This window comes from Vespula pensylvanica, chromosome 8 (assembly GCF_014466175.1).
Source record: "Vespula pensylvanica isolate Volc-1 chromosome 8, ASM1446617v1, whole genome shotgun sequence".
NCBI lineage: Eukaryota > Metazoa > Arthropoda > Insecta > Hymenoptera > Vespidae > Vespula > Vespula pensylvanica.
The window spans coordinates 3,256,573-3,283,244 of record NC_057692.1 but is presented as its reverse complement, the minus strand read 5'-3'; the positions used below and the strand labels follow the sequence as shown (position 1 = coordinate 3,283,244).

General features: G+C 26.3%; 5 protein-coding genes across 14 annotated transcripts; 2 read left to right on the top strand and 3 right to left on the bottom strand.

Moving 5' to 3' along the window:
• LOC122631033 (osteoclast-stimulating factor 1-like) lies at nt 1–1,347 on the bottom strand. Of its 2 annotated transcripts, none has more exons than XM_043816215.1 (5): nt 1,247–1,347; nt 863–909; nt 660–777; nt 385–596; nt 1–308 (listed from the first exon to the last, which is right to left on the bottom strand). In XM_043816215.1, exons 1-5 carry the CDS (start codon nt 1,299–1,301, stop codon nt 72–74), a joined length of 669 nt encoding a protein of 222 aa, XP_043672150.1. In that variant the 5' UTR covers nt 1,302–1,347; the 3' UTR covers nt 1–71. The 2 variants fall into 2 exon arrangements, with proteins under 2 accessions (XP_043672150.1, XP_043672151.1); XM_043816216.1 differs by having other exon boundaries at nt 200–332.
• Nucleotides 1,113–2,823, bottom strand: LOC122631032 (vesicle transport protein USE1). Its single transcript, XM_043816212.1, has 5 exons — nt 2,577–2,823; nt 2,374–2,423; nt 2,036–2,271; nt 1,614–1,940; nt 1,113–1,477 (listed from the first exon to the last, which is right to left on the bottom strand). The coding sequence occupies exons 1-5, from the start codon at nt 2,676–2,678 to the stop codon at nt 1,437–1,439; spliced, it is 756 nt and encodes a 251-aa protein (XP_043672147.1). The 5' UTR covers nt 2,679–2,823; the 3' UTR covers nt 1,113–1,436.
• A 436-nt stretch (nt 2,824–3,259) lies between these two features.
• LOC122631044 (sorting nexin-2) lies at nt 3,260–5,920 on the top strand. Its single transcript, XM_043816233.1, has 7 exons — nt 3,260–3,489; nt 3,854–4,105; nt 4,171–4,417; nt 4,503–4,667; nt 4,753–4,874; nt 4,958–5,257; nt 5,388–5,920. The coding sequence occupies exons 1-7, from the start codon at nt 3,388–3,390 to the stop codon at nt 5,733–5,735; spliced, it is 1,536 nt and encodes a 511-aa protein (XP_043672168.1). The 5' UTR covers nt 3,260–3,387; the 3' UTR covers nt 5,736–5,920.
• Nucleotides 5,921–6,953: 1,033 nt separating this feature from the next.
• Nucleotides 6,954–23,262, top strand: LOC122630854 (early endosome antigen 1-like). 6 transcript variants are annotated; one of them, XM_043815830.1, is made up of 17 exons: nt 6,954–7,339; nt 7,842–8,002; nt 8,091–8,254; nt 10,381–10,563; nt 12,105–12,429; nt 12,536–13,317; nt 13,393–14,022; nt 14,117–14,289; nt 14,526–14,700; nt 14,970–15,056; nt 15,315–15,563; nt 15,654–15,797; nt 15,901–16,062; nt 16,230–16,394; nt 16,482–16,562; nt 17,534–17,806; nt 21,426–23,262. In XM_043815830.1, the coding sequence occupies exons 2-17, from the start codon at nt 7,858–7,860 to the stop codon at nt 21,444–21,446; spliced, it is 3,759 nt and encodes a 1,252-aa protein (XP_043671765.1). In that variant the 5' UTR covers nt 6,954–7,339; nt 7,842–7,857; the 3' UTR covers nt 21,447–23,262. The 6 variants fall into 6 exon arrangements, with proteins under 6 accessions (XP_043671765.1, XP_043671766.1, XP_043671768.1 ...); XM_043815831.1 differs by having other exon boundaries at nt 6,955–7,339; nt 17,564–17,806; XM_043815834.1 differs by lacking the exon at nt 17,534–17,806 and adding an exon at nt 19,240–19,279 and having other exon boundaries at nt 6,956–7,339.
• Nucleotides 23,258–26,319, bottom strand: LOC122630855 (integrator complex subunit 11). Of its 4 annotated transcripts, none has more exons than XM_043815837.1 (5): nt 26,299–26,319; nt 25,388–25,643; nt 24,904–25,326; nt 24,016–24,840; nt 23,258–23,942 (listed from the first exon to the last, which is right to left on the bottom strand). In XM_043815837.1, the coding sequence occupies exons 2-5, from the start codon at nt 25,634–25,636 to the stop codon at nt 23,652–23,654; spliced, it is 1,788 nt and encodes a 595-aa protein (XP_043671772.1). In that variant the 5' UTR covers nt 25,637–25,643; nt 26,299–26,319; the 3' UTR covers nt 23,258–23,651. The 4 variants fall into 4 exon arrangements, with proteins under 4 accessions (XP_043671772.1, XP_043671771.1, XP_043671773.1 ...); XM_043815836.1 differs by lacking the exon at nt 26,299–26,319 and adding an exon at nt 25,792–26,210 and having other exon boundaries at nt 25,388–25,640; XM_043815838.1 differs by lacking the exon at nt 26,299–26,319 and having other exon boundaries at nt 24,904–25,322; nt 25,388–25,528.
• Nucleotides 26,320–26,672: the final 353 nt, after the last annotated feature.

Here is a 26,672-nt window from a genome sequence, read left to right as displayed (position 1 = left end):
TTTAAAAAAAAAAAAACATTATTTAAAATTTTCATTTGATTTTTTAAGTTTCTATAAATTTTAATACAAAATTATTCCGAATCGCTTCCATCATTATAATCATCATCTGTATATCCACATTTTATATCACGATGTAATTGGTTTAATTGTAATGCATTTTTAATAGCTATATTTGAAGACAAATCTTTGGCTGTGAGTTTATCATTATTTTTTATGAATGGATCAGCACCATTTTTAAGTAATAAATTCACAACATCTAAATGTCCATGATTGGCTGCAATATGTAATGGTGTTTCTCCCACTTTATTCTGAAATCAATTATGAAAAAATCACTTTATTATGTTATAATTTAACAATTTAATACGATCTGAAAATTTGATATACTTGTGCATTGATCGCAGAATTTGGTAAAGAGAGGAGTTCTTTTACACAATCAATGTGACCAGTACACGCAGCCCAATACAATGGTGTATTTCCTGCTGCATCTAAACCAGTTCCTGATACCCCTTGTTTTAAATATTCTTTTAGAAAGGAAACATTTCCACGTCTGGCAGCTTCATGTAATGGCAATAAAATCTCTTCCATTTGTTCTTCGACTAGAAATGAAGATAAAAAATAAAATGGACTTCTATAATAGCATTATCCAAAATAATTCTAACCATAATTAACAGGTATAAGGCCTTCACGACTTCCACATTTAGCTTTCCACCAATTACTGTCTATATCTTTTTCATAAACATAAAGTATATCCCCTTCGTCGAAAGATAATTCATCTGCCTACAAAAAGTAAATATAACATTCTAATAATCTAGCCATAATAAAGAATAATTTTTAACATTGAAATAAAAAAATATTTGCTTACTTGTTGCGCTGTATATTTGTATAATGCTCTGACTACTTTTACTTTACCTTAAAAAAAATTTTGTATTGTAATATTTTTCGTTATAATATTATATTTGGAGATAGGTGAAACATAATGCAACACTTTGTTTACAAATGATTTATTGAATTTTTATGATTCTGCATTCAGTTATATGAAAAATTTTATTTATATTAATAATATAAATATCAATTATCTTTAAAATCTATCTATATTTAAAATAATAGAATAGTTACAATGAAATGCAGAAACATATATTTCTAAATACATAATTTTATCACTATATACCTTCACAATTTTATATATTAAATTTATAAATTGTCATTATATATAATTTCATGAACGATGTTTTTAATAGGTATTTACCAGGTTTCCAGCTAGTTTTGGGTGGAACAGGTGTTTTCACAGGCATATTCATCATGAAGCACTCTTACCATCATAATCCACTAAATGACATATACAGCTATATTCACAGCAATTCACATTGATGCACTATCTTGTGCATACATTTTAAATCATAACACATATCCTTTATAAAATTGTTATTATTATACATTTAAATTTTCTTTTTTGCTACTTTCATAAAAAGTATCATATCTAAAAAAAAAATATATATATACGTATATATACTATAAATTTTTAATACTATTATCACAAAAAGTAATCTAATAAATACTGCAATTTAAGAATATTAATATCTATAATATAAATCTGAAATAAATATTGTACTTACTAAAAAATACTACAAGTACAAATGCAATCATTAACCAAACCCAACACCTCCAATTGGATTTTGTATGTTCCTCCAACTTTAAAGATTCTGTTTTTAATTTCCCGGTATTAGTATTTGTTAATTTTTCAGACTTTTCCAAAGTATTGATATCCCTTTTTATAATAGCACTAGCTGCTAAAGCGTGTTCTTTCATGCTGCTAGTCATGGAGAGCATATTTTCTGCTATTTTTTCTTGAATGTTGCGATTATATTTCATGAGCGCGTCTAAATCTTCGTCCTGTATACTTGTGCTAGCATATCTATGTCGAATTCCATCCTCTAAAGATCCTTAAATTAAATATACATTTCCTTTATTATATTGTATTTTTATATGTAAATATTATTTTCATATATGATGCATTTATAATATAGTTTCCTTATACCCTTTTCGGTATGAAATAGTTCTGCACGTAATTCTTGATTATATCTTGCTGTAGTTTTCTGATGTATTTGTGTCGCTATATTTGGACCAAGAGTATCATTTACATTTGATGTTTTAGATAACATTTGTACAGCAGCTACTCTTTCATCTGGATTATTTAATTTTGCTGTGTTAACAATTCCTTTTAAAAAATCAAGTCTCTTTAAATATCCTGTTAAAACATCTTTGGAGGGTTTACTAAAAGAAAACGTTTTTCTTGGAATATCTTTTAAGTAAATAAAATTTTTATATTATAATAACATTAAAAAAAAGATGAGTATATAATATCAAATGAATTACTCCGGTAAAGCTTGCAACTTTTTAATCATTTCGTCCAGAGCAAGTATATACTGCAACAAAAAATAAATTTTTAAATAATTTACAAGTAGTATTCTAAAAAAAAATTTATCTATTTTTAATAATATTTATGCATATATATATATATATGAAAACATATGTGCATGAAAAATAGGTTAGTAATTTCAAAATTTTTATAAAATAACCTTTTCAAGTTTCCAATCCTTCTGAGGATTATCTTTTGCCATTAATTCGCAGCGTGTTAAAAGTCGCCTAACATTAACTTCTAATCTGGACATTTGTAACATTTTTGACAAATTTATTTATAAGCACTACACGAAGTAATAATGCTCTGTCAATATCCCGTATTTTTCGTACGACTTAAACGCGTCAGAACTCTGAACATTATTTACGATCATTATAATGATCATCTCTTTAATATTATAAGACAACATATTTATAAAAACATATAATAATATATAAAAAAGAAATATAGTTACGAAACTAAAATGTTTAAAGTATGAACAAAATTTATATACAGTGCTTTTTTTTTTAAATTCCCGCCATTAACTTACGTAGATATACAACGTAAGTTTCACTGTATTTTATATAAATTTAAATAATAAACTTATCGATCAATATATAATTGTTTGATTTTATTTATGACATATTTTATGACTATTTTCATAAATCTTATTATTAATTTAATGTGAGATATTGTTTTCTAATTGAAAATGGTATAATTTAATTATATTTGTTATATTGAATTTCTTACTTGCTTTCTAATCAGACATATGTGTGTATATATATATATATATATATATATATACGCATGTATATCTATGCATGTATATACATATATATATGCATAGATAGCTAAACGCGCGCGTTTACGCTAAAAGTACCGCTCTCTGGAAGTTGATAACGGTAGGTTCTAGTTTATTTGACGTCGGTAGTAATCATTCGAGGGGCCGATCCCTATACATCTTGACATCGTAGATTGACAGAACCGCTAAGATGGCTGATATTAAAGACACTCCACCTTTATTTGATACTAATGAAACAAAAAGCGATGATTTGGAGGATGATGACGACGATGTTTTTGCCTCCGCAGTACAGGTATTTTATAAATTTCGATATTTCAATCCAAGTTAGCAGAACTCTTTATTCAGAACAAAGATTTTTTATAAGTAGTTTTATTAGTTTATTTAAGATTTGTAATATCATTCAAATTCTTTTATATCATCGAATTTCGAGATTATTACTAATTATGTTATTGAGTAAATTATATTTTTCAATTATATGGTACTATTTAGTATTTATAGACTTCAAATATATTACAAAATATATTAAATGTACTGTTAAAGTATTATATATTTCTCATTTTTATTTATAGAAATTTATATTGATAAAATTTGATTAAAAGAAGGTATAAGATTAGATATATGATATTGGTATATACTGGTATAATGTTCTTTCTCAGGATCAAAGTCAATTGGAAGATTCACCCCCTTACAATGGTGTATCTACATTACAAGCTGAGTTACCCAAATTGACGTTAAGAGACGCAATGGAAGAAAATTCATTTTCTTCTGTATCAAGTCCACCACCTGGTCCATTAAGTCCACCATTAGGTCCTATGAGCAGTGATATTGGAGATTTGCATGATGTTCCGATAAATGACAATACAGATACGCTTTCAACAAATGTTATCAAATCTCAATCATTCGAAGAGGTGATTTTGAAGTTTTAATTTAATCTTAGTTGCAGATTTATTTTATAATTCTTTGTTTTTTATAGGTATCAGGTGATACAGCTGATGTTTTTCTCAAAATCACAGTCACTTCACCTCAAAAAATAGGCGATGGCATGGGTGCTTATATGGCCTATAAAGTTGAAACTAGAACTAACATGCCAATATTTAGAAAACGCAATTTTAGTGTAACTAGAAGATTCAGTGATTTTCTTGGTCTTCATGATAAACTAACTGATAAATATCTTAGAAACGGTAGAATTATTCCACCAGCACCAGAAAAAAGTGTTATTGGTATTTTTATACTATCCTTATATTAGTACTTCTTTTGAATTTATATATATTTATATATTTACTTAAATATTAATTATCTAATTAGGTACAACAAAAATAAAAATGTCTGGTGACAAAAACCAAGAACAAAACTCAAGTTCTACAGAGTTCATTGAACGTCGTAGAGCTGCTCTTGAAAGATATTTAAATAGAACTGCTGCACATCCGGTTCTGAGTGTGGATCCTGATTTTAGAGAATTCTTAGAAGCTGGTATAATTTTATTGATAATATAATTTTATATATTTATATAAAATTTCTTAATAGTTTCATACATTTATATATAAAATTTTGTTAGATATGGAATTACCTAAAGCAACGAATACATCTGCTTTGAGTGGTGCTGGAGTAATGAGACTCTTTAATAAAGTTGGAGAAACTGTTAATAAGATAACATATAAAATGGATGAAAGTGATACGGTGAGAATCATATTGCAATAATATATAGGAAGATTTTTTTTAATATAACATGTCCATTTAGTATAACATTTTTCCGTATATAGTGGTTTGAAGAAAAAACTTCACAAATTGAATCTCTTGATACTCAATTACGTGCTTTACACTCTGCTGTTGATACCTTAACTAATCAAAGGAGGGAACTTGCGAATTGTACAGGGGGAACAGCAAGATCAATTGCAGTTCTTGGTCATGGAGAACCAGGAGCTTCTCTTGGTAGAGCATTAGCACAATTAGCTGAAACATTGGAGAAAGTGGAAGTAATAAGAAGAGCGCAAAGCAATAGCGACCTTTATCAATTTGGAGAAATGTTAAGAGATTATGTTGCACTTATTGGTGCTATTAAGGTTGGTTGAAACATATGAATTTAATGAAATGTATGAAAATATATGGAAAGAGTGAAAAAAAAAAAAAACAGAAAGAAAAAATACAAAAAAACTGTAATGATTAATACTAATACTAGGAAATATGTTTTAGGATGTTTTTCATGAACGTGTTAAAGTTTTTCAAAATTGGCAGCATGCTCAAATGATGTTAAATAAAAAACGAGAACAAAAGGCTAGATTAGAACAATCTGGTAGAACTGATAAAACAAGTCAAGCTGCTACCGAAGTTGTTGAATGGGAGGCTAAAGTAGAAAGAGGTCAAGAAGAATTTGATAATATTTCAAAGATGATAAAAAAAGAAGTTGAACGTTTCGAGTTGGTCAGAGTGGAAGACTTTAAAAAACAATTAATTGAATATCTTGAAGCTATGTTGCAACATCAAAACCAATTGATCAAATATTGGGAAAGTTTTCTACCTGAGGCACGAGCAGTCGCATGAACATTCCTCAATTAACAATATATAATACTTTTTTTATTATGTATAGATATATGAAAACTTTATGATGAATAAGATTTGTTTGCCTTACCTAACTATTTGCATTTGTATATAAAAAGAAAGAAAAGAAAAAGAAAAACCAATTATCGACTGATTAGAAAAACACTTTAACGAGAGATAGTTAAAGATTGAAGTAGAGAATGCAGGAAGTGTAGGTGATGAAGAAAAATTTAAGCAATGTTCGCTGCAAAAACTTTTGTTGTAAGGACACGTAAAATATATATGTGTGTGTGTATATATATATATGTATGTATGTGTATATATATATATATATCCATTTACATATAAAAATTAATGATTCCTATAAAATGAGACATTTTGTAAAAATAAAATTGTAAACTTTAAACTTGTATTCATGATTTAAATTGTTAGATATTAGATATAATATAATCTTTGTCATTTAATATAATCATTTGTACTTATAAGTAATCACATACATTTAGAAAAAAGTGTGCGACTGTAATTTACAGCATAGCATTAATATACTAATGATATTTTTATATCCACTAGTATAAAAAATCGTATATAAAAGTTTTTATTTTTAATTGTTTTTGAATCAAATTATCCGCGTATTTTGCAAAAATTGGTTATTGCTTAAATTACACGAAAGTCGGAAAAAAAAGTCCGAATTAATTATATATTATATAAAATAATGATACACACGCATATAAAAAGGTTTCATGTTAATTTTCTTAGTAAGCACATTAATAAAACAACTTCCTTTTTTTACATAGTTTCTATAAATAGAACTTGACTCTTGTCTGAATAATAATTGCAATCGGTTTTTTCCTTCTCCCGCATAAATAATGTCCGCAATATCAATATGTAATGATAAAAAAAATTATTCGAGGAAAGAAGAAAAAAATGTTAAAAAGAAAGAAAGAAAAAAATAAATAAATAAATAAAAAAAATCAATTTAAAAAAATGTATAACTGAAATTAACAATAATTCTTATCAAAATGAAGGAGATAAAATAACAAATATTATTTTATTGTTTGTAATCGATGATATATCGTATAAATTTTTTTTTTTTTAAAGTAACTATAATGGAAACTGTTCCTAACATTCTTTTGTCATGAAGAAAAAAAAAAAAAAAAGAAAGAAAGAAAAAAAAAAGAGAAAAGATAAAAAGTGAGAATATATGTAACATCTCTGAAGTTGGCAAACCTGTTGTAGATTGTTGGTGATTGTTGATCGTATATAATCACACAAATGTATTGACCATTTTATGCGCGTGTCGTTTAGGATAGCAGTGATGTAAATTAAACTAGGTTATCAATTGTTGATGATAATTGGTAAAATTCGCTAATGAATTTCATCCTCGCTAACGTTGAGCATCTTGCATACGTGGCAGACTATACCACCAATCAGCAAACACGGGATTTCGATAGGCGTGGCTTTGAAACACGTATGCTTGTCTCTATGTTCAGTCGCCATAATTCTTGAGAAGTCGTTGCGTGTGAATTGTAGTGGTTCTTTGAAAAAGAGTGGATTACGTTGTATATCTTGCATTACTTTAATCATATTCATTTATTTTAAATAATTGGGTAAGTGTTAATGAAATTTTGAGCATACTCGTTTATAAGATCGTATCAAGCATTAGAGTTATTATATCATTTTGCCGGTTTTCGGCTGATTTATAGAATGTTGATGAAGATGTAGTCATCTCTTGCGGTCGTGTCGATGACCTGCCACACTGTCATCCATATGTCATTATTCACATAATCTTCCTTGAAATTTTGTATTCTTAGACTTTGCCTCTAAATATTTATCTAAATGTGTATATTTTGAGAATAGGTATTTATATTATATCAATCAACATTTCTTCTATCGCTTGATATAATTCTCAAGTTTTTCAATTATTTGTACTTTAATCGATTCAAGTTAACTTTTGTCTATAATACATTGCTTTTAATTTATATTTCAAAATATTTTTCACAAGCTTACTCTTTATTTACAGATTTAAAATATAATTTAACAACGGCGTTATATACTTCATAAGATTAACTAATGATATATTGCATGTAATTATTTATTTTTTCTTCACAGAAAAAAGACGTAAGAGATGGATATGCAAACAACATTAGTATGTATAGGGGCAGTAATTGTCTCGGCAGTTATACTTTGTTTATCCATATTTGGAATAAAAGAAAAATCGTATGAAGAAGCTATTGCGGAACAAAGAAAACTTCCCGATGATCTTTTATTAAGTTTGTAAAACAAAAATTTATTGTAATTGATGTATAATTGTTTTGTTAGAGATCTTATTTAATTATATATTATGTATTGTATGTATAGGTAAAAAAGATAAAAGTAAAGAGAAAAAACATAAGAATAAATCTGGCAAGAAAGTGAAAGAAAAGAAAGAAGAAAAAGAAGAAAAAGAGGAAAAAGATGACAAACAGGAACATGTTCAGTTCGAAGAAACTCCACAAATATTATCTTCTGAATTGCCTTCACAGGTATGATTGTTTAAAATTCATTTGTTTGCTTTTTTTCTAGTATTATTATATCTTAGTTTACAATTTTCAAAAATGTATTAGTAGTTGTGCATGCGCTTTATATTTTTTTTAAATAGGAAATAAAGAAGCTTTTTTTTACTATGCCTATCATTTAAATCTATGGAAATGCTTACTTTTTTTATACACATACCATTCATACATATATATATATATATATAGATACATTTTACATCTCATGCATGAAATATAGTATACTAAGTCATGTATCAAATATCATACTAGTGTGTTGTATAAGATTCGTGTAGCATCATATTCCTGTCACGGTGCAGTGCAATCTTAAAAGAATTATTAGAAAGAAACTGCGTTGTTATATTTGCATGTATCAAATAACTTAACTAACAATTGAAACTAGCAATTAGTATATTCATAAAAGATATCATGTTAGCAAACTTTTAAAAAATTACTTCATAACTTTTGTATTCTATCAATGTGATTGATAGACAATCATATAAATTTGCATGTATTTGAATATATGTGAATAGTATATAATGATTTATAAATTGAAAAATTTTTATAATTTTTTATTCCATTTCATAGAGAAACATAATCTTGCATTTAGTAAAATTTTTCATTTTTATTTATAATTTGTATTTTTGATTATCGAATAAAATAAATATAACCTATTTCTTGATAATAGAGAATATGCTTCTCCTTCTCAAAATTGATAGTATATATCATGTATTATTTCAATTCAATTTAATACAATACTTTTACAACACTAAATATACATATACATATATGCTAAGTATCATCACATTTGACCCCTAGCTACCAAACATTTCTATAGCAATGTATAATGCCTAACTTCAAAGAGTTTTTATAATGTAATTATTTTAAATAAACATATACGATTTATTATGTTATTTATATTGTTTTGCTTTAGAGCAAGTTTAAATTAAAAGTTATATATCTTTCTATAATTTAAGCATATCTATTATACAAATAAAAATCATGCCCTGGTGAGTTTATATAGGTTATTTTACATAAATTTGACATTCTATGGTATTTTCAATAACCAAAGGAAAAAATACATATGTATATAAGAGACATAGTTATCATTTTTCATTTATAATAAGTATTATTTATACTAACTATACAAAAATTTGGCATTTTAATTATTTGTATATTTTTACATACATATACACCATACATATATATATGAAGTATGAACAAAGCTTAATTAGTAAAATTATCATTCATTTTATATGTATGTATAGTCTTTTGATAAATCTGGAATTTCTACTTGCTATTAATAACTTTCTTATACAACACATCAATGATACTAGTTACTCACTTATCATAAAGATTATAACACAGTGGAGTAAGAGAAGATGTCTTATGTTACTAACTGAATTTCCATCAAATAATTCTTTAAAATAAATATGTATATAAATATTACTTTGATAACAGAAAACAGAAAACATTATAAAGCCAGTCACAGATTTTTTGTTACACAGTACATTCTATTAAATAAAATGTATTATCTTAAATGATATAACTTGCATAGTGTATTTTAATTAAATTAAAATAGAGTTCACTTAAATATTAATATTATTTACAAATTTTGTCCTAAGGAGATTAATATACTCCATAAATACATAATTAAATGACATGATGGATTTGTGAATTTCAGGTATATCTGTTCAGCAAGAAGTGAAAATAAAGCCCGTTATAAGGTGAAAATAAATTGATAATAATGATATACCTTTAAACTGAAATTAATCTTTTCAGTCATTGTTCGTTCTAACAAGAAATTTCAGTATTCCATATGTGCAAGTATTCCATTTCGTGATAATACTACAAACCATATTCTTTTATTGTAACATAGGGTTTTTTCTTAATAATACTTTAATATATTATGAAGTCAAATCCATTAATTTCTGTTATTTTATAAATTATTAATTCAAAAGATGTTTTCTCCATTCTACAAATATTTAGTTTAATGTAATGCTATGTAAAGATTTATGTGAATTTTATAATTTTTATCTGGCTTTATTCTATATTTATAATTGTTGAGTACTACGATAAATATGTAGCAAACATTTCTATTTGTATTAAAATCACAGGAGGGTAATAAAGCAAGTAAGAAGAAAGGCAAACCTGAAAAGGTAAAGCCAATCCTCATAAATAAAGATGAACCTTTGGCTATTGTGACCGAATTAAGTTCTTCGCAGCCTCTCTTGGGAGAAACTAATCATTTTGAGCTCATTCAACCAAAGGATGATCTCGAACTCATACGGAGTCATAGTGTGAGTTACTTGCTTTCGGTAGAATTGCTTGGTTCATATACATATTCATTTTTTTTTTTTAAATTTGGCTATTATATCAGAATGCTATAATTTTAAGAAGGGTTATTAAAGCATGTCTATGCTAATCTAATTTGGCAATAATTTTTATTTCATTGTAATACATTGATTATTCTATGTGTGATATGAAAAATGTGTTCATATTAACACATTAAATAATTATATTTTCAATGTTTTTGTATATTTAAGAAAAATATTTCTTCTGTAAGAAAAGTATTTCATATGCCTGCATATAAAAGAAATTATTAGATGGGAAGAATCAATGTGTTATAACATGGTTATTATTATAATTTACCTTACAGCGTTTACAACAGTGCTCAAGATAACTCTTTAAAATTGTTATATAAAGGTTTTGATTAAAACAGTTACGAAAAACCTTTATTCTGAATAATTGTTATGAAGAAACAAAATTTCTAATTATTATTTTTCGGTTATAGGTCAAATTTGGTTTCCTATATCGGTTTAACAATCGTTTTTTCAGTTTTATTTAGATTCTGAAACAGTTAGAATCGATTCTTGTATCGATTTTTCTGTAATTGAAATCACTAATTTTGTAGCTGTAAATTACTATATATGTGCATATTTTTTACAAAATCAATATAGAGAAAGGAGAAATATTTATATACATCACTAATTTTTATGTACTCCTATTCTCAAATCCACATCAATAGCAATGATCGGAAAAAAATGCAATTCTTGATTGCAAATATTCTATAAATAAAAAAATATAGCAGTCAAATAAATGACCTGACATTGCTACCAATAACATGGAATACAATTAATTAATTAATGAATTATAATGAATGGAACTTTAAAAATTGGCACAAGTTATTTTGACAATGCTATCCAATACATCCAAAAAAAAACTCAAGAAAATATTTGATGAGTTTTATTATCTATAATTCATCATATTATATTGTATTTTTATATTTTATTTTTTATATCAACTATAACAAAATAAAATAAAAATTGAAAACAAGAAATCGAAACTCCTATTTATTAACTTCTTATCCTAAATAATACAGTTTTTGTGTGAATGTGAAAGATATGCATAAATGTTCCTCCTTTTTCTATAATAATTTTGTAAAAAATATGTGTATATACAGTAATAATTAGTGATAATTAGTGATATCAATTACGGAAAAATCGATACAAGAATCGATTCTTAAATCGATTCTGGAATCAATATAGAACTAAAAAAATATTAGTATGGAACGGAAACTTAGATAGGTAACCGAAGCAAAAAAAATTTATTTGAAAAAAAGATCTTTTTATAGCTGTTTTAAGAATTGAAATCGATATTATAACAATTGTAAAGTCTTAGTTTACATATTAAAACATTAAAGTTTTTATGAATTAATGATCTTAAAAATTAAATAATAATTATCTTAAAAAGTAAATGTATATATTTTATAAAAACAAACTTTTAATGTGCTTTTTATAGAATTTATTAATTTTTATCAATTATTATTTTTTTACAATAGAAAGAAAATCTTCAACAAATTAATCAGTCTGAGTCAATAGCAAGTAAATCTCCTAAGGAAACCCCTACAAAAATGAAAAGAAATATTAAAGAACCAATTAAGAAAAAAGATGAAAATGTAAAAGAAGAGAAAAAAGAAACAAATGTTAATGTAAATGTACTATCCACTGCAAATAAAGAAGGTGCAAAAGAAACTAAAGATCAACAGAAAGAAGCAGTAATAAAAGATATAAAAGAAGTGGTTAAAGATCCTGTACCCTCTGTTCAATTATCAAACAAGGAATCAAAGAAAACAAAGAAGAAAAATGATATTCTGGCTCAGATTGGTAAATGTGCATTTGTTGAATATCTTTCAATATAACTTTAATATTTATGTGTTGACATTTTACGTTAATACATTATATATTTTATTTAAATTTTATTACATTATAGGTGGTGATAAAGATGCTGTTAATGTTTCACTTTTGATGCTTTTTATTCAAAAAGCTGAACTCAGTCGCTCAGAAATACAAATCCTTATTGATCAACTTTTAAATAAGCAATTAGACAATCCATCAGAATATTCAGAGTGGACTGAAGGTCGTGCTGATCCTGTTATTAAATTAAAAAAACAATTAGCAGAAAAGGAAAAAGCATTAACTGATGAGCATGAAGTTAGCATTGCATTTCAAAATAAAGTAAAAGAATTGCGTGCTGAATTTAATGCAGAAAAATCTAGATTATCTGCTAATGTAAGGCAACTAGAGGAAGCACTCAATAATAAAATAACAGAAGCTCAGACTTTGCATACACGTATGCAACATATACTAGAAAGCCATGCTGCAGAGAAACAAGGATTTGCTAGACAAATTGAACAATTACAAACTAAAGTTAATGAGGATACTGCAATTATTCATAAAATGCAAGAAGATCAAGGTCAAACTCAGGGTCATATGCAGCAAGAATTAATAGCACAACGTAAACAAATGGAAGTTCAATTTGCTCAAATGCATGAAAATGAAACTGCATTAAAAGGACAATTGGCACAAAAACATGTGGAAGTACAAGAATTACAAAATGAATTGCAAGTATCTTGTGCTAACAGTGCAGCTGAAATAGAGATGTTGCAGCAGCAATTAAGCATAATGCAAGGTCAATTGATACACACAGAACAACAATTACAACATTTCAAGGAAACTAGTGACAGACTCCAAGATGTTGCCAGACAGTTAGAGGTAAATATGTTTATTAATTATCCTTCATAAATAAATTTTAATTTAATTATGTAATAATTATAAAATTTTTTATAGGAATCTCATCGTGCTCATGCTGATTTAGATCACAGATTTAAAAATTCACACCTACATGAACAAGAACTACAGAAACAAGTAAACTCGTTGCAAACGGAGTTGAATGTGGTAAAAGTAAAAGCTAATGAAGTATCCTCTTTGAAATCTGAATTAACTAAAGTTCATGCTGAATTAGTTAAAGTGGAATCGGAATTATCAACATTAAAAACTACATTATCTAGCAGAGAAGAAGAACTTAAAAAATCTAAAGAAGAACTTGATTTTATTTATAATGACTTAAAGAAATCTAAAGAAGAAGTAAAGCATGCTGAATCTAGATATAATGATATGAAAAAGAAATTAGAAGGATTGAGAAACGATTTTGATAAAGCAGTCAGTAATATGGCACAATTAAAAGATGAAGCTGTCAAATATCAAAATGACTCACGTAAACTTCAAGAGGAGATCACACAATTACAGATAGTACTTGCAAAAGCACATGAACAAATTCAAGCAAATGATGAGGCTGGAAACGAATTAAAAGTTTTAAAAGCTGAAATACAGAGATTTCAGACAGGAGAAAAAAAATCAAATGAGACACAAATTCAAATTGCAAGATTACAGGAGGAGAATGATAGACTTTCAGCTCAGGTATTATTGATATATTATTTAATAAAATATCTAAAAAATATTTATCTATAAATGATAGAAATAATTGTTAATGATATACTGTTTCTTAATATAGCTTGTGAATTTTATGGAGATGCAAAAAGAAATTAAAAAATTGCATGAAGAAAATGAATCTTTAGCTTCTCAATTGACAGCAACTACTGAACGTCATGCTGCAGATGGCCATGAAAATGGAATTGAGGAAAAATTGCAGAAGAATAATACTGAATTACTGGAACATGCTAATTTGTATGTATAACATGTTATCTACATATAATCTTGTTTAATCATTTTACAATTTTTCTATAATCGTTTATTTTTTGTTTTTAGTGTTTGCTTTTATTGTTCATAGTCTTCTTTTTATCTCGATATTATTACTTCTTTAAGCTGCTACTTAGTAATTAATTGTTACAATATTTTTAATATATAAGTATCTTAGAAATACATACATATTTTAACTAAAAGTAATACATTAATTTTTATAGGTTAGCACAGAAAGATAGTCAGTTAGATGCTTTAAAAACAGAATTAACACATAAAGAAGCAAAACTCAATCAGTTAAACGCACAAGTTGATGCATTACAAAGTGATATGAGTAATCAGAATAGTTTAGTTGCACGACTGCAAAATGATTTGGATGCACAAAGATCAAAAAACAATGTGAGTGATGAAACTATGAGATAATTTTATTTGGTGAAAAATGGATACTCTTTTTAATCTTACTATTTTTTTTATCGAAACAATGCATGTATATATATTTTCTTGTATACATACGTTTCTAAAAATTATTTTCTCTTGTTTTCAATTGCTTCCATCACTTTGCCAATTGTATTCTCTAATTAATGTTCGAAACAATCATGTTTATATACTACATATGTTGTAATTTATATAAATATATATACAATTCATCTTATTTATGGTGAGTGCAGGAGCTACGTACTAAAAACTGGAAAGTGATGGAAGCTCTTTCTGCCGCTGAGTCGCGTGCTAAATCTAACAATGGAAAAGGCATTGTTGTAAGTTTTTATTTTGCTCGTGGTAACATGCGATTTTTTAATTTTATTTTATTTATGTATTATTGAAATCAAATTAAACAAGATGTGTTAAACATATCTTATGGCTATATAATGCTATTGTTTTATTCTTAAATTAAATGAATTTATATTTGTATACATATGTATTATGGTGCTGAGGATTACGTGTTGTACTGTGTATATTATATATTCATTATAAACATAGTTATTATTATTATTAAATTTGTTTTACATTATTAGGATGCAACACAGAAAATAAAGGCAGAGCAACAGGAACAGACCAAAGCATTTTTACAAAGGGTGTTTCCAGAGATAAAGGTTACAGAAACTTCACACGAGCAATGGTTAAGTGCTTTTGAAAATAAAGTATACTCTTTTATAAATACATTAAAGGACAAAAATATAATGGATATAAACCCAGACATAGAAAAACAAAATAAAAATTTACAAGGCATGGTTTCACATTATAAGCAAATTATTGATGATACAGTAAGTGGAACTTAACGTTACTTATAATTAGATAATATTTTATCATTAATTATTTTTATAAATATTTTGGTTGTTTTTATAATTGTATAGGAAGGCATGCTTAATAAATTGCAAAGTTACATAGAATCTGAAGAAACCAGATGGCAAACACAATTGCAGCAGAAGGAAAGTGAAGTTTGTAATCTTAGGCTAGAATTGACTGAATTACAAACAAAATTAAACACAAATGAAAAGGTAGATTTTCATAACTTGAGTTACAATTAAAAGTGATTATAATTACATAATATATTTATGTACTTAATATATTGTTAAAATGATTTTCCTTCTTATCATACAGTTTCGGGAAAAGATATCTGAATTGGAAGGTAAATTACAAGATGCTCAATCTTTAAGAGAACAAACAAATGCTGAATTATCAATTCTAAAAGTTGCACAGAAATCTGTTGCAAATGGAAATATGTGCAATCATGATCTTGCTGCTTTAGAAAAACTTCAAGAGGTTAGTAGTTAATAAAATAAGTAATATAAATAGAATGTAGAATATATAAAGAGAACAAATATTCAGTAATAACTAAATGATATATTATATATATATATATATATATATATATATATATATATATATATATATATATATTTATGTTTTAATTTATTACTTAATTATAGGAGAAGACACGGTTATCAGAAGAACTTCAGATGGAAAGAAATAAAAGGGCAACCTTAGATGCATCAGTAGCCAAATTACATGCTCTAGTAGAAAGTAGTGAATCCAGTTTAGCACAAGAAAAGAATCTTGTAACGCGACTCCAACAAGAAATATCACAGTTAAAGGTATACAAAAAATATCTTTCCATTTAGAACAATAAAATTAGATTGTGAAAGAAATAAATTATATATTATCATATTATTTTATTTTAGAATGAAGTATGTGGTGGTTGTAGCAGTTCTGAACAATCCATGTTGAATGGCCCTCCTACTTCTGATTCTCCTATGTCTGAGGTTAGTACATAGATAGATCATTATTACTATTGCACCTATAGTGCCTTCTTTTTGATAGATTTATTTATGAGGCTTATGCTGTGGTTATGGTAATTATGAAGTGATGTCATATCTAAAAGTATGAGAAAAAAATAAAGTTGTTCTACAATCTTTTAATATGATATCATGATACACCATTAAATTTTATTGAAGTTAGGAATCATTACATGTTAAAATTAAGATAAGTTGTATGAAATATAAATTACTTATCTTATGAAATTATGATACACAAACAGTAAATCCACGTCTATTGAAATTTTTCTTTCTTTTTGCTAATAATTATACACTAACATGATTTTATTGTTAAGCATGTATGTACGTGTGTATATATAATTTCCTAACACAAACTGCAAACGCGTATCAATTATTTAGCTTTCAGCAAAAAAGATTATGTTTTAGGTGTATCGGTATATGCTTGTATGAATATATTATATGAATATATTCTTAAAGCAATTGTTTTGCATTATATAATGAGAAAGCATATGCGTAAAAAATTTGATATATATTTCTGTTTTGTATTTATAGATTTCGTAATATATAGAACTTATATTCATAGAAAATTAATAACATTAATACCTTATAATTTGCGTTCACGCATTATTATAGATGTTAGACATGACATTTATTTTGCTGATATCCTTAAAAAGTACATATTTATATTATTTATTATTCTTAGATATAAAAAAAAAAAAAAAAAGAAAAGAGAAGGTGAGGGTTTGAGAAAAATTTCATTGAGATAACGTGCTATTAAAAGATTTTATGATATTATTATAAATGAAACGTAAATGAGTTAATCAACAATGTAATGTATGTTTTATCATTATGGTTTTATAGAGAATTGCACTGTTTATTTTACATATCCATGCCAATGTTTCAAAAAAAGATTTAAACAATATTCGATAAAAATTATTACTCTATTATTACTCTCTTAGCAGTTAAATAATCGTATATCTGAAATGCAGACGCCACTAGCAGCACAAAGTCTGATTGCTGCATTACAAAGTACTCTCCTCAAGAATACAGAGTTTGCAAACTGTCCCATGACCAAGTCTATGAATTTGGTTCAGTCTCAACAAGAAATTGACAACAGCTCCCTTACTTCAAAATACTCCTCCAAATCTTGTCATATGACAGATCACAATACACAGGCTAATTGGAATCCATTGATTGGCCAGCAACATAAAAAACACAAGAAAAAAAGGAAGGTAAACCTATGAATCTCTGAATCAAAGAAATGTTACTGGCTCTATATTATTGTATAGATTCATTCTCACTTCAGGCTTAACATTACAAAGAGAATGCTATCTACTATTAAATGTATATTTTCTATTTGTGTCACAAACATATATGTTGTATAAAATGTTCTTTTTTCTTTCTTTCTTTCCTTTTTTTTATTTTTATTTTTATTTTTTTATTTCTTTTTATTATTATTTAAAAAAATTTTTTTTTAATAAAATTTTGTTCTTTTCCATTAAAAAATATTTTCACGTATATTACGTATTTTATATTCTCTATACTATGTTAAAATTTTTATAATAATAATTATTTTAAAATGTACTGGCAATCATTGGAATATCATTTGTAAATTATTATACCTGATTACAAATAATTACTTAGACTCATATAATGTATTTCAGTATTTTTATATATTTATATGTTCATTAGATTTCTTTGTAATATGTTGATTCTTTTTTTTTTATTATTTTGCTTTATTTATAATCATTGAAATTACATATTTATAAGTGATTATATTGATTGCAGATCATTAATTAGACTTATATAGTATATACCAGTATTTTTACATATCAATACATTCATAACATTTCTTTGTGACGATGTTGACACCTTTCTTTCTATTATTTTGTTGTATTTAATCTACAATTTTGAACAGTAATGTGTGGTAGATCTGTTTAGAGTATTATTGAATAATTATTCTATATGTACACTTTGTAATTTTTACCTATAGATCTAGTTCAACGCACGTATATAGCAAGAATATAACATTAGACGTGGTCTTAAATAAAAAGTTACAGTACAATTGGAAAATGTTGTATACATATGTAGACTTGTTTGTTTTCGTATTAAATAGATCTTAATATTTAACATAAAACTTTCAGTATTTTAATATTTATTTTAATAAAATAGTATAATATGATTCCATAGTTATTAATAATGATAAAAATAAAATAGATTAACGTATACATATTTTACAAATATGTAATGTTTCATATGTATACAGAGGATTTAGGATATATTTTTATGTAATTTCACTCTGTGTTAATGAATATCAAATTTTACTGAACCGATCATTCCCTTTCATATTGAAGCAAATTCTTGCGACTACTGGTCATACAAATTTACTTTTTTCTAAAACTTAAAAAAAGATATACATGTATTATGAATTTTTTTTTATGGCAATTGAAAAAGTTAATATCAAATGTAAAACAGTGTGTTTATATCTTTGTCCCAGTGTTTGTTCGATATAAAATTTAATTTTAAGATTTATGTATAAAGCGTATCAGCGTAACACATGGCAGCAGCTCATTGCAGTTCTTCTGATAATAAGAAAAATAGCTTTGTCATATGAAGTATCATCTTTCAAAAAATAACGATTTTATTGTTTTCGTTCTTTTGACAGTCCACTAAGAAATCCATGGCAAAACGGCGCAGATTCGCAGGTATGCAAATCTAGACATGAAATTCTCTCGAGATTTTTCTTTTAGCCTTATAAAAGGGTCAGTGGTAGACTGCTGCTAGCGGTTCATGTCAGGTTTCTTAATGATTTTAATGAAATTATTATTTTGCAACACAGATTATGTTATCTAATATTAAGTTAAATCTTTATTTATGCATCAGTTTGCTTATAATTACGTTTTTCTAAACAGGGAATAACATAATCTATCTATGCTTGAAAAACATTAAATTAGTCATTTTAAATGATTGATCTATGCCAATTTAATATATATTTATTCATAATTTCTTCGAGTATCTAATCTATAAGAATAAATTTGAGATATATATTAAGATTTATGTGCCTTGACTTATATTGATAATGTGTCGTTCTTGTGAGATTTTTGCACAATGTATAATTCTTAGCTATATATTACATTCCTTATCATAATGCATTTTGAATGTTTTAGCACATGTAATAAGATGTTTCAGTTACATGTACATTTTTGAAGTCCATAAATATTATATGTATGTTTTTATATTGGTATTGTGCAGTATCATGTGTGTATCCTATAGGGCAGAATACTATCATTTTTGAAAATCATTTTTATATGTTTGTGTAATCATAAATCAATTAATCATATTATTCTGCAATTTTATACATCAGGTGATACTGTTTAGTATGGTTATTCACTTTTAGAAAACGTAAAATTTATTTTATATAAATAACATTATGTAGAAATTATAGAAATAGATTTTAATATAATAGCCGACGGATTGTAGACGTATCAATGAACATAATGTTACAAAGTGTATATAAAATGCGCAAAATGGCAATGAAGATGATGAACATAATGTGAATGTACATAATGAGTATAAATCAAATTTTATAAACACAAACACTGGGTTAAAGGGTACACTTCAAGCAATCTATATGTTAATTTCATTTACTTATTACTTCATCCATTAAACTTTTTAGTATATTATCCTTAATGTATTTATATTGCTTTCATATGTTTTATTTTATTCTTTTTCAGAGCATCAATTATATTATTTGATACATTACATGAAATATTTTCTTTATAGAACGATGGATATACATTTTTAGTGTACTAATTGTAGATACATTATACATTATCATTATTCAAAAGTAATTTGTACTGTTTGAGTACTGTAAAACTACACGCTTTTGCCATTCAAAATAATCTCTTCAGTATATTATGGAATCTTCTTTTATTTAAAAAAAAATAATTTCATTCTTTTTTTCCATTTTTCATTGTAAGCTTAAACAATTAATATTTGTATCCAATGCTTTTATTGTGTGCTTAAATTAATCATCCTTGCTTGCAGTAATATCATACATATTTATTGCCTTAACAGGAACAATAAATTATTATTTATTGTAGTTGGTTTTCTTTGCAATGCTTTTTTGGTGATGGTAATTATTTTAATACATTAGTTTTTTACTTTTGCGTGTTTATTCTATTCTTTATGTGAGGATATCGTATGGTATATTTACTTGCACATAGAATCTACTATATTATGTATCACTGCATTACCAGATGACTTATCACTTCATGATCGATAAAGATGACCCCAAAACATGGCCTCATGAAATCATTCTTTCTTTTGATTTTCAAGATTATCTATTTTTATTGTCCTGAAATTCTTGTCAACAAATAAAATAAAAGTCTACTTACTTTCATTATTGTAGGAGGAAAGTATTTTGTACTAAATATTTAATCTATATAATTGTATACTAAAACTAGGATATAAATTATATCTAATTATTTCATGTGATAATAGTTATTGATTCATAATATAATTTTTATGTTTCTAACATTCAAGAAAATAGAGGTCAATGTTAAGGGTATTATATACCTACTTTTTTATCTATTGCGATATGATAACACAATAATATAACTATGTAGATACATATGATCTTCTTGTATTATATATCATTATAAGTAAACACGCATTTTAATGTTTCTCGACTATATAATATAATATAAATTTGCATCTTTCACAAAAAACTTATGCTTTACTGTTTAATTAGTATCAGACAGAACAATGTACAGGGAACTATTGCTTTTACATGTTGTAATTTTTCATAAAGTTCTAATGAAAATTTATAAATCGTGTTTATGCTTTCAGGGTGGTTCAGGAAAAAAGTAACTTCGAAGAACAAACTACGTTAATTCCATGTAAAGGTTAGATGGTAAAAACAAATTGGAATAAAGTATAAAATGTATATGGAATCAGACTGTACACATAAATGGCATACTTTGCTACTGAGAAGACTAATATAACAATTAAAATATATTATGAATATAATGTTTATTATAAAGAATACCATATTTTATTATGTGGAGAAAATGTAAACAATTAAACTTATAGTTAGTAAATAAGAGACATTGAAGCTGATATTTGCGATCATTATTACTAGGGAGCATAAGTAATAATAATATAAGAATTATATCGTTTGTGCATTATGAATTTGTTGTTTTTTTATATGTTTCATATAATTAAATTTTATTTCTGTTCTAAAAATATGTTTTCAAGATTTTATAATTACTCTATGTTCGAAATTAAAATTTATTTAATATATATACTTGATAATGTCTCTTTTTTCTAACAAAAACTTTTAAATTTACGTATATGTATAATGAAAAAATTTATGTAAATGAATTTCTCCATATGTGACAGGTATGGTTAATATCACATTTTTAGACATTTTTTCACATTGTTAAAGCATTTGTATACAAAGCTAAAATCGTTAAGAAGTTATATGTGCAATAAAGGAACAAAATGAAATGATCTTATACATACAAAAAAAGAAAGGAAAAAAATTTATAGTATATGATCAATATAGTTCTCTGGTTTATAAACCAAAATGTTTTCTTAGAGGAGTTATACATGGATATATACTTATGCAGGCCTGTGTATATAGAATTGCATAGGCAACACCAAATTTTGCTAAACAAATTGAAAATTTCTATTATTGCGAAATCCTATAAATATCTTATTTAGTGCTAACCATATAGGTCAATGAAGAGCACAGTTTGAAGCATTTAGAGAATTCAGTTATATAATTTCAATAAATTTGTTTTGTTTCATTAACTTTGAGTAACAAAGTTGTGAGTCACAATAATGAAAATACTCTGATGACATGACAAATAGTTCATTCACATTGGATGAAAAAATCAGATTTTCTGAGATTATATAAAACCTAATAATGCATTAACTAACATAATTTAAATGTCTTTTTTATCGCATATATATATATAATTAAGGTGAAAGCAAAAACAGCATTTCTCTTCTTACAATTAATTTGGTAATATATCCTCAATATACTTTCCATTGACCTCAAATGATTTATATCATATAATTTAATGATTAATTTGATTGAGTAATTATATTTCATTGATTTTATAAACAATAAACTGGATTATGCATTGTACTTATTCGTATCATATATAATGTTTAAAGACTTAGAATTAGTTCATTAAATTTCGTTGTTTTTTTCTTTTTTTTTTTTTTTTTTTTCTTTTTAATTTCGTATTAATATTATGTGATTTTGGTTGATAATATGTGAACATAGTATCAGATAAAATTGTAGTAAAATATGAGCAATTTTGGAGAATTTAAAAACACTTTAACACATTGTTGAATCAATGCACGATAATTATGTATTCTTCTATTAATATATTTCTCGTAAATCATTCTGAGAACGAGATTACTTGTTTTCACTTTTAGGGATTATAACCGTAGCTTCCACGTAATATTAATAAAAACAACAGAACAAAGTTATAGTGTCAAAAACAACTGTTTATTGTTTATATTTTTATTAATGTTTTAATAACAAAATACTCTTGATTAGATAATATTATGTCGATAAATTAATCAGTTAAAAAATCCTGATAGTGTGTCAGGTATTAATTGTAATATAAAGTAAGAATTATATATATGGAAATAAATGCACGTAATTAAATGTGGTATTTTTATATTATTTATTTTTAACATCAATTAATAGTGTATATATATTCTATTTTGCAGTGGGATTATCTGATCAAGTGATTTTTCACATTTTCAACATCAAGTTGTTAATTTCATATGCAAAAGATAACTAATTTTTATTTTTATATTATTTTTCATTGCAAACTTGCATCATATAATTTGTAACCTTCATTTTCTTTATTGAAGAACATTCGATGATATTTATATTGTAAAAAACAATATAAAATAAAATTGAAATTATAATAATAAAGCAAATATTTACTACTTTGTTAAAAATATGACATTACAGTCATCAAACAAATATCACAGATATATATATACAATATTTTTATGGTTTTAACTTTCTCATAGTATTATTTATTATCAATTTAACATAGTTTGCAAAAATCCTAATATATAACTTCCTAAATCTTCATCCTGATTAGTCCAGGAAACATAAACACTTTTTTGCTCATCTTCATCGCCTTCTACTTTAACCAAGACTGATTCTACAGAGATTGATCCATCTGTCAATTGTACTGTCCAACCTGATAATCTCTCTTTAAGAGGTTGCAACAATTTCAAAGTAGTGGAATGTGCAGGTCCAGGATCTCGAACTTGAACGGTAGAAGTAAATCGTACAACGTGTTTAGTTATACCTGCTGCTTTAGCCACCTAATTAAAAAAAGTTTAATTATAATAATACTAAATTTTTAACATTCCTGTTATTAATATCTTTATATATTACTTCATCCGCATCCACAAGGCAAACTCCATCTTCTCTCAACATTAAGACACTATGTAATAATCTGCGTCTTTTGGGATCTGGTGGTAAGGCTGAGTATCTTTTTGCTTCTGCTTTTAATAAAGCAAGTGAAGCATCTACTGGAACTTTCGAAGTAGTTGTAATAACGTATGTTTCTCCATTAGCAGGATTGAAACAATTTGTACCAAATTCTTGCTTAATTTTCTCTTTTAAAAATTCCATCTTAGCAAATTCGCCATGCACTAACATAATATTTTTAGGTTCGCAGTATTGTATTAACTGCATGATTCCTTTTGCATCCGCATGTGCGGAAAAAGACATATACTCTACAGCCATTTTTACCTCGACGATTTGACGGTTTTCAAATTCTATTCTACGTGCTCCATTTAAGACTTTATGTCCGATTGTACCTTGTACGCAAAATCCTGGCATAATTACCATATTAGCTTCATTTGGTGCCCATTTTCTGAAAATTTGTAAAGATAAACCTGCATGTAACATTCCTGGTGTTGCAAATACAACCATTGCGCCTGGATTATCAATATATGCTTTGTCAAATGGTTTTATATGTTTAAAGTCAAACATATTTCGTTGTACAAAAGTTTTTTTTATCTTTTGATTGGTCCAAGTAATAAACATTTTATAATAATTGTTTGCTTTCTCAGTTAAACCTAAAGCAAAATAAACTGGCACCTTTAGATTCATTCTTTCCCAATATGTTTCAAGTAATATGCAAAGTTCTTGAGCTCTACCCAGAGCAAAGACAGGAATTAGAACTTTTCCACCTCTATCTACGCATTCGTGAACCTATAATGAAAGTATTTGTATTTGAGGTGTTTCACTTAACACTGATTTTTATGCGACGTATACCTTTTTCAAAAAATCCCTTTCCCTACATCTTTTGGAATCTCTGATTGTTGTACCATATGTAGATTCTGATATTAATAAATCAGGTCTGCATTTATCTATCCATGCTGCACCCAAATGACGATCGGGCGTCATATTGTAATCTCCTGTATATACAATAGATTGAGATCCTACACGTACCCAAAACATAGCAGCACCAAGAACATGTCCAGCATAATATGCTTTTATTTCTAATTCTGAATCTACCATAACCGATTGATGAAGAGTAACAGCAATGACTTTTTTCATACAATCCTTTATCATTTGTGATGTGAAAAAGTTACTTTCTCCTTTACGTTCTACAGCTACTTTTCTCATGTCTTCTAAAAGTATAGGAGCAATAGCTTTTGTAGGATGGGTCATATATATCGGCCCTGTATAACCTACCTATGAACAACATTATTTTACAAATAAGAATATTATAATAAAGATGTTAAAAAGATTTTACCATTTCTGTAAAGTATGGAAGTGCCCCACAATGATCTAAATGAAAATGTGAAATAATAACACAATCTATGTAACCAGTTATAGGACCTTCTGGTACAATATAAGAGAAATCAGGAAATCGTCTTTCATCATTGAATCCCATATGCATGCCACAATCTAACATGATATTTTTTCCTCCCATTGATACAAGAATACAACTCCTGCCAACATCTTGACCCGCTCCTAACGGCGTTACTTTAATTTCTGGCATTTTTAACCTATCTGTTATTAAAGAAATACAAAAAATTAATTTTTAATTATTCTTAAGGGAAACAGAATAAAACGAATCATTTATTAATAATGTCTTTCTCTAGCAATATTTTATATTCTTATCAGCATTTATAATTCCGTGGATTTATGTAAAACTAACCTCAATATCTGATTAAAATGTATCACTTTAGTGTCTTAATTTAATTATGCTGTTTATGATTATTAACAATTGAACGTGTGCAAAATATAAAACCACAGTGTACTGCTACATAACTTTTATGTATTTCGATCATCGAAAAATATATAAGGACATACACACTTTTTATTCTGCATGCATTTATATACACATAAACGCAAGAAGATAATTGATGTATTCCGTTTCTACTTCGTAGAGAGTCTATAATAATATGTAATCTGTTTTTAAGTATAATCTGCTAATTATAGTTCACGTAACAGACCAATAGAATATCAATTTTTTCAAATCGTTAACACACCATAAGCATTTAAAAACCTAATTTTTTAACTATAAATGACGCCACAAATATCCAACTCTCACTGCTCGCTTGATGCGAACGGCGCCTTCTAACGTTCGATACACGAACGATTCTACTCGAGGGAAATTAAAATAATTAATCTAGAATAATTACTTCGATTACTACATACCTATGCGTTCTAATAAATAGAAAGAAGGTTATATTAAGTCATCTATGAATTATACGTCAATGAATTAAGGTATTATGCGTCTTAAAAACTATGTGATACTTACTATTGTCTAAATACTACATTATCGTATTTCGAGTACGTTGTATATTGTTTAAATAATTACTTAATATTTATAAGATGATTAAATGTAGTCGTACGGAAAGAGAATATTTCGATCTTTAGTTTTTGAAATATGAAAAAAAATTAACGTGGTAATTCGCACAATAAATCTAATGTTGCTTCTTGTCGAAATTAGATGAGCGACGAAGATTGAAAGAAAGTTATATTAATGTATAACGCCTCTTAAAAACTATGCGATATTAAACGGAATATAC

Bases quoted from the DNA above. Each gene is read 5' to 3' on its own strand.
- LOC122631033 (XM_043816215.1), bottom strand. From the start codon at position 1,301: ATGATGAATATGCCTGTGAAAACACCTGTTCCACCCAAAACTAGCTGG. The intron at 597-659 runs GTTAGAATTATT...CTTCATTTCTAG, and splicing joins CCTTATACCTGTTAATTATG to TCGAAGAACAAATGGAAGAG. The intron at 309-384 runs GTATATCAAATT...AATTGATTTCAG, and splicing joins ATTCTGCGATCAATGCACAA to AATAAAGTGGGAGAAACACC.
- LOC122631032 (XM_043816212.1), bottom strand. From the start codon at position 2,678: ATGTTACAAATGTCCAGATTAGAAGTTAATGTTAGGCGACTTTTAACA. The intron at 2,424-2,576 runs GTTATTTTATAA...TTTTTGTTGCAG, and splicing joins AGGATTGGAAACTTGAAAAG to TATATACTTGCTCTGGACGA. The intron at 1,941-2,035 runs GTATAAGGAAAC...ATTTAATTTAAG, and splicing joins ACTATTTCATACCGAAAAGG to GATCTTTAGAGGATGGAATT.
- LOC122631044 (XM_043816233.1), top strand. From the start codon at position 3,388: ATGGCTGATATTAAAGACACTCCACCTTTATTTGATACTAATGAAACA. The intron at 3,490-3,853 runs GTATTTTATAAA...GTTCTTTCTCAG, and splicing joins TTTTTGCCTCCGCAGTACAG to GATCAAAGTCAATTGGAAGA. The intron at 5,258-5,387 runs GTTGGTTGAAAC...AATATGTTTTAG, and splicing joins CACTTATTGGTGCTATTAAG to GATGTTTTTCATGAACGTGT.
- LOC122630854 (XM_043815830.1), top strand. From the start codon at position 7,858: ATGGATATGCAAACAACATTAGTATGTATAGGGGCAGTAATTGTCTCG. The intron at 12,430-12,535 runs GTAAATGTGCAT...ATTACATTATAG, and splicing joins TGATATTCTGGCTCAGATTG to GTGGTGATAAAGATGCTGTT. The intron at 16,395-16,481 runs GTATACAAAAAA...ATTTTATTTTAG, and splicing joins AAGAAATATCACAGTTAAAG to AATGAAGTATGTGGTGGTTG.
- LOC122630855 (XM_043815837.1), bottom strand. From the start codon at position 25,636: ATGCCAGAAATTAAAGTAACGCCGTTAGGAGCGGGTCAAGATGTTGGC. The intron at 25,327-25,387 runs GTAAAATCTTTT...TGTTGTTCATAG, and splicing joins TTCCATACTTTACAGAAATG to GTAGGTTATACAGGGCCGAT. The intron at 23,943-24,015 runs GTAATATATAAA...TTTTTTAATTAG, and splicing joins GCCTTGTGGATGCGGATGAA to GTGGCTAAAGCAGCAGGTAT.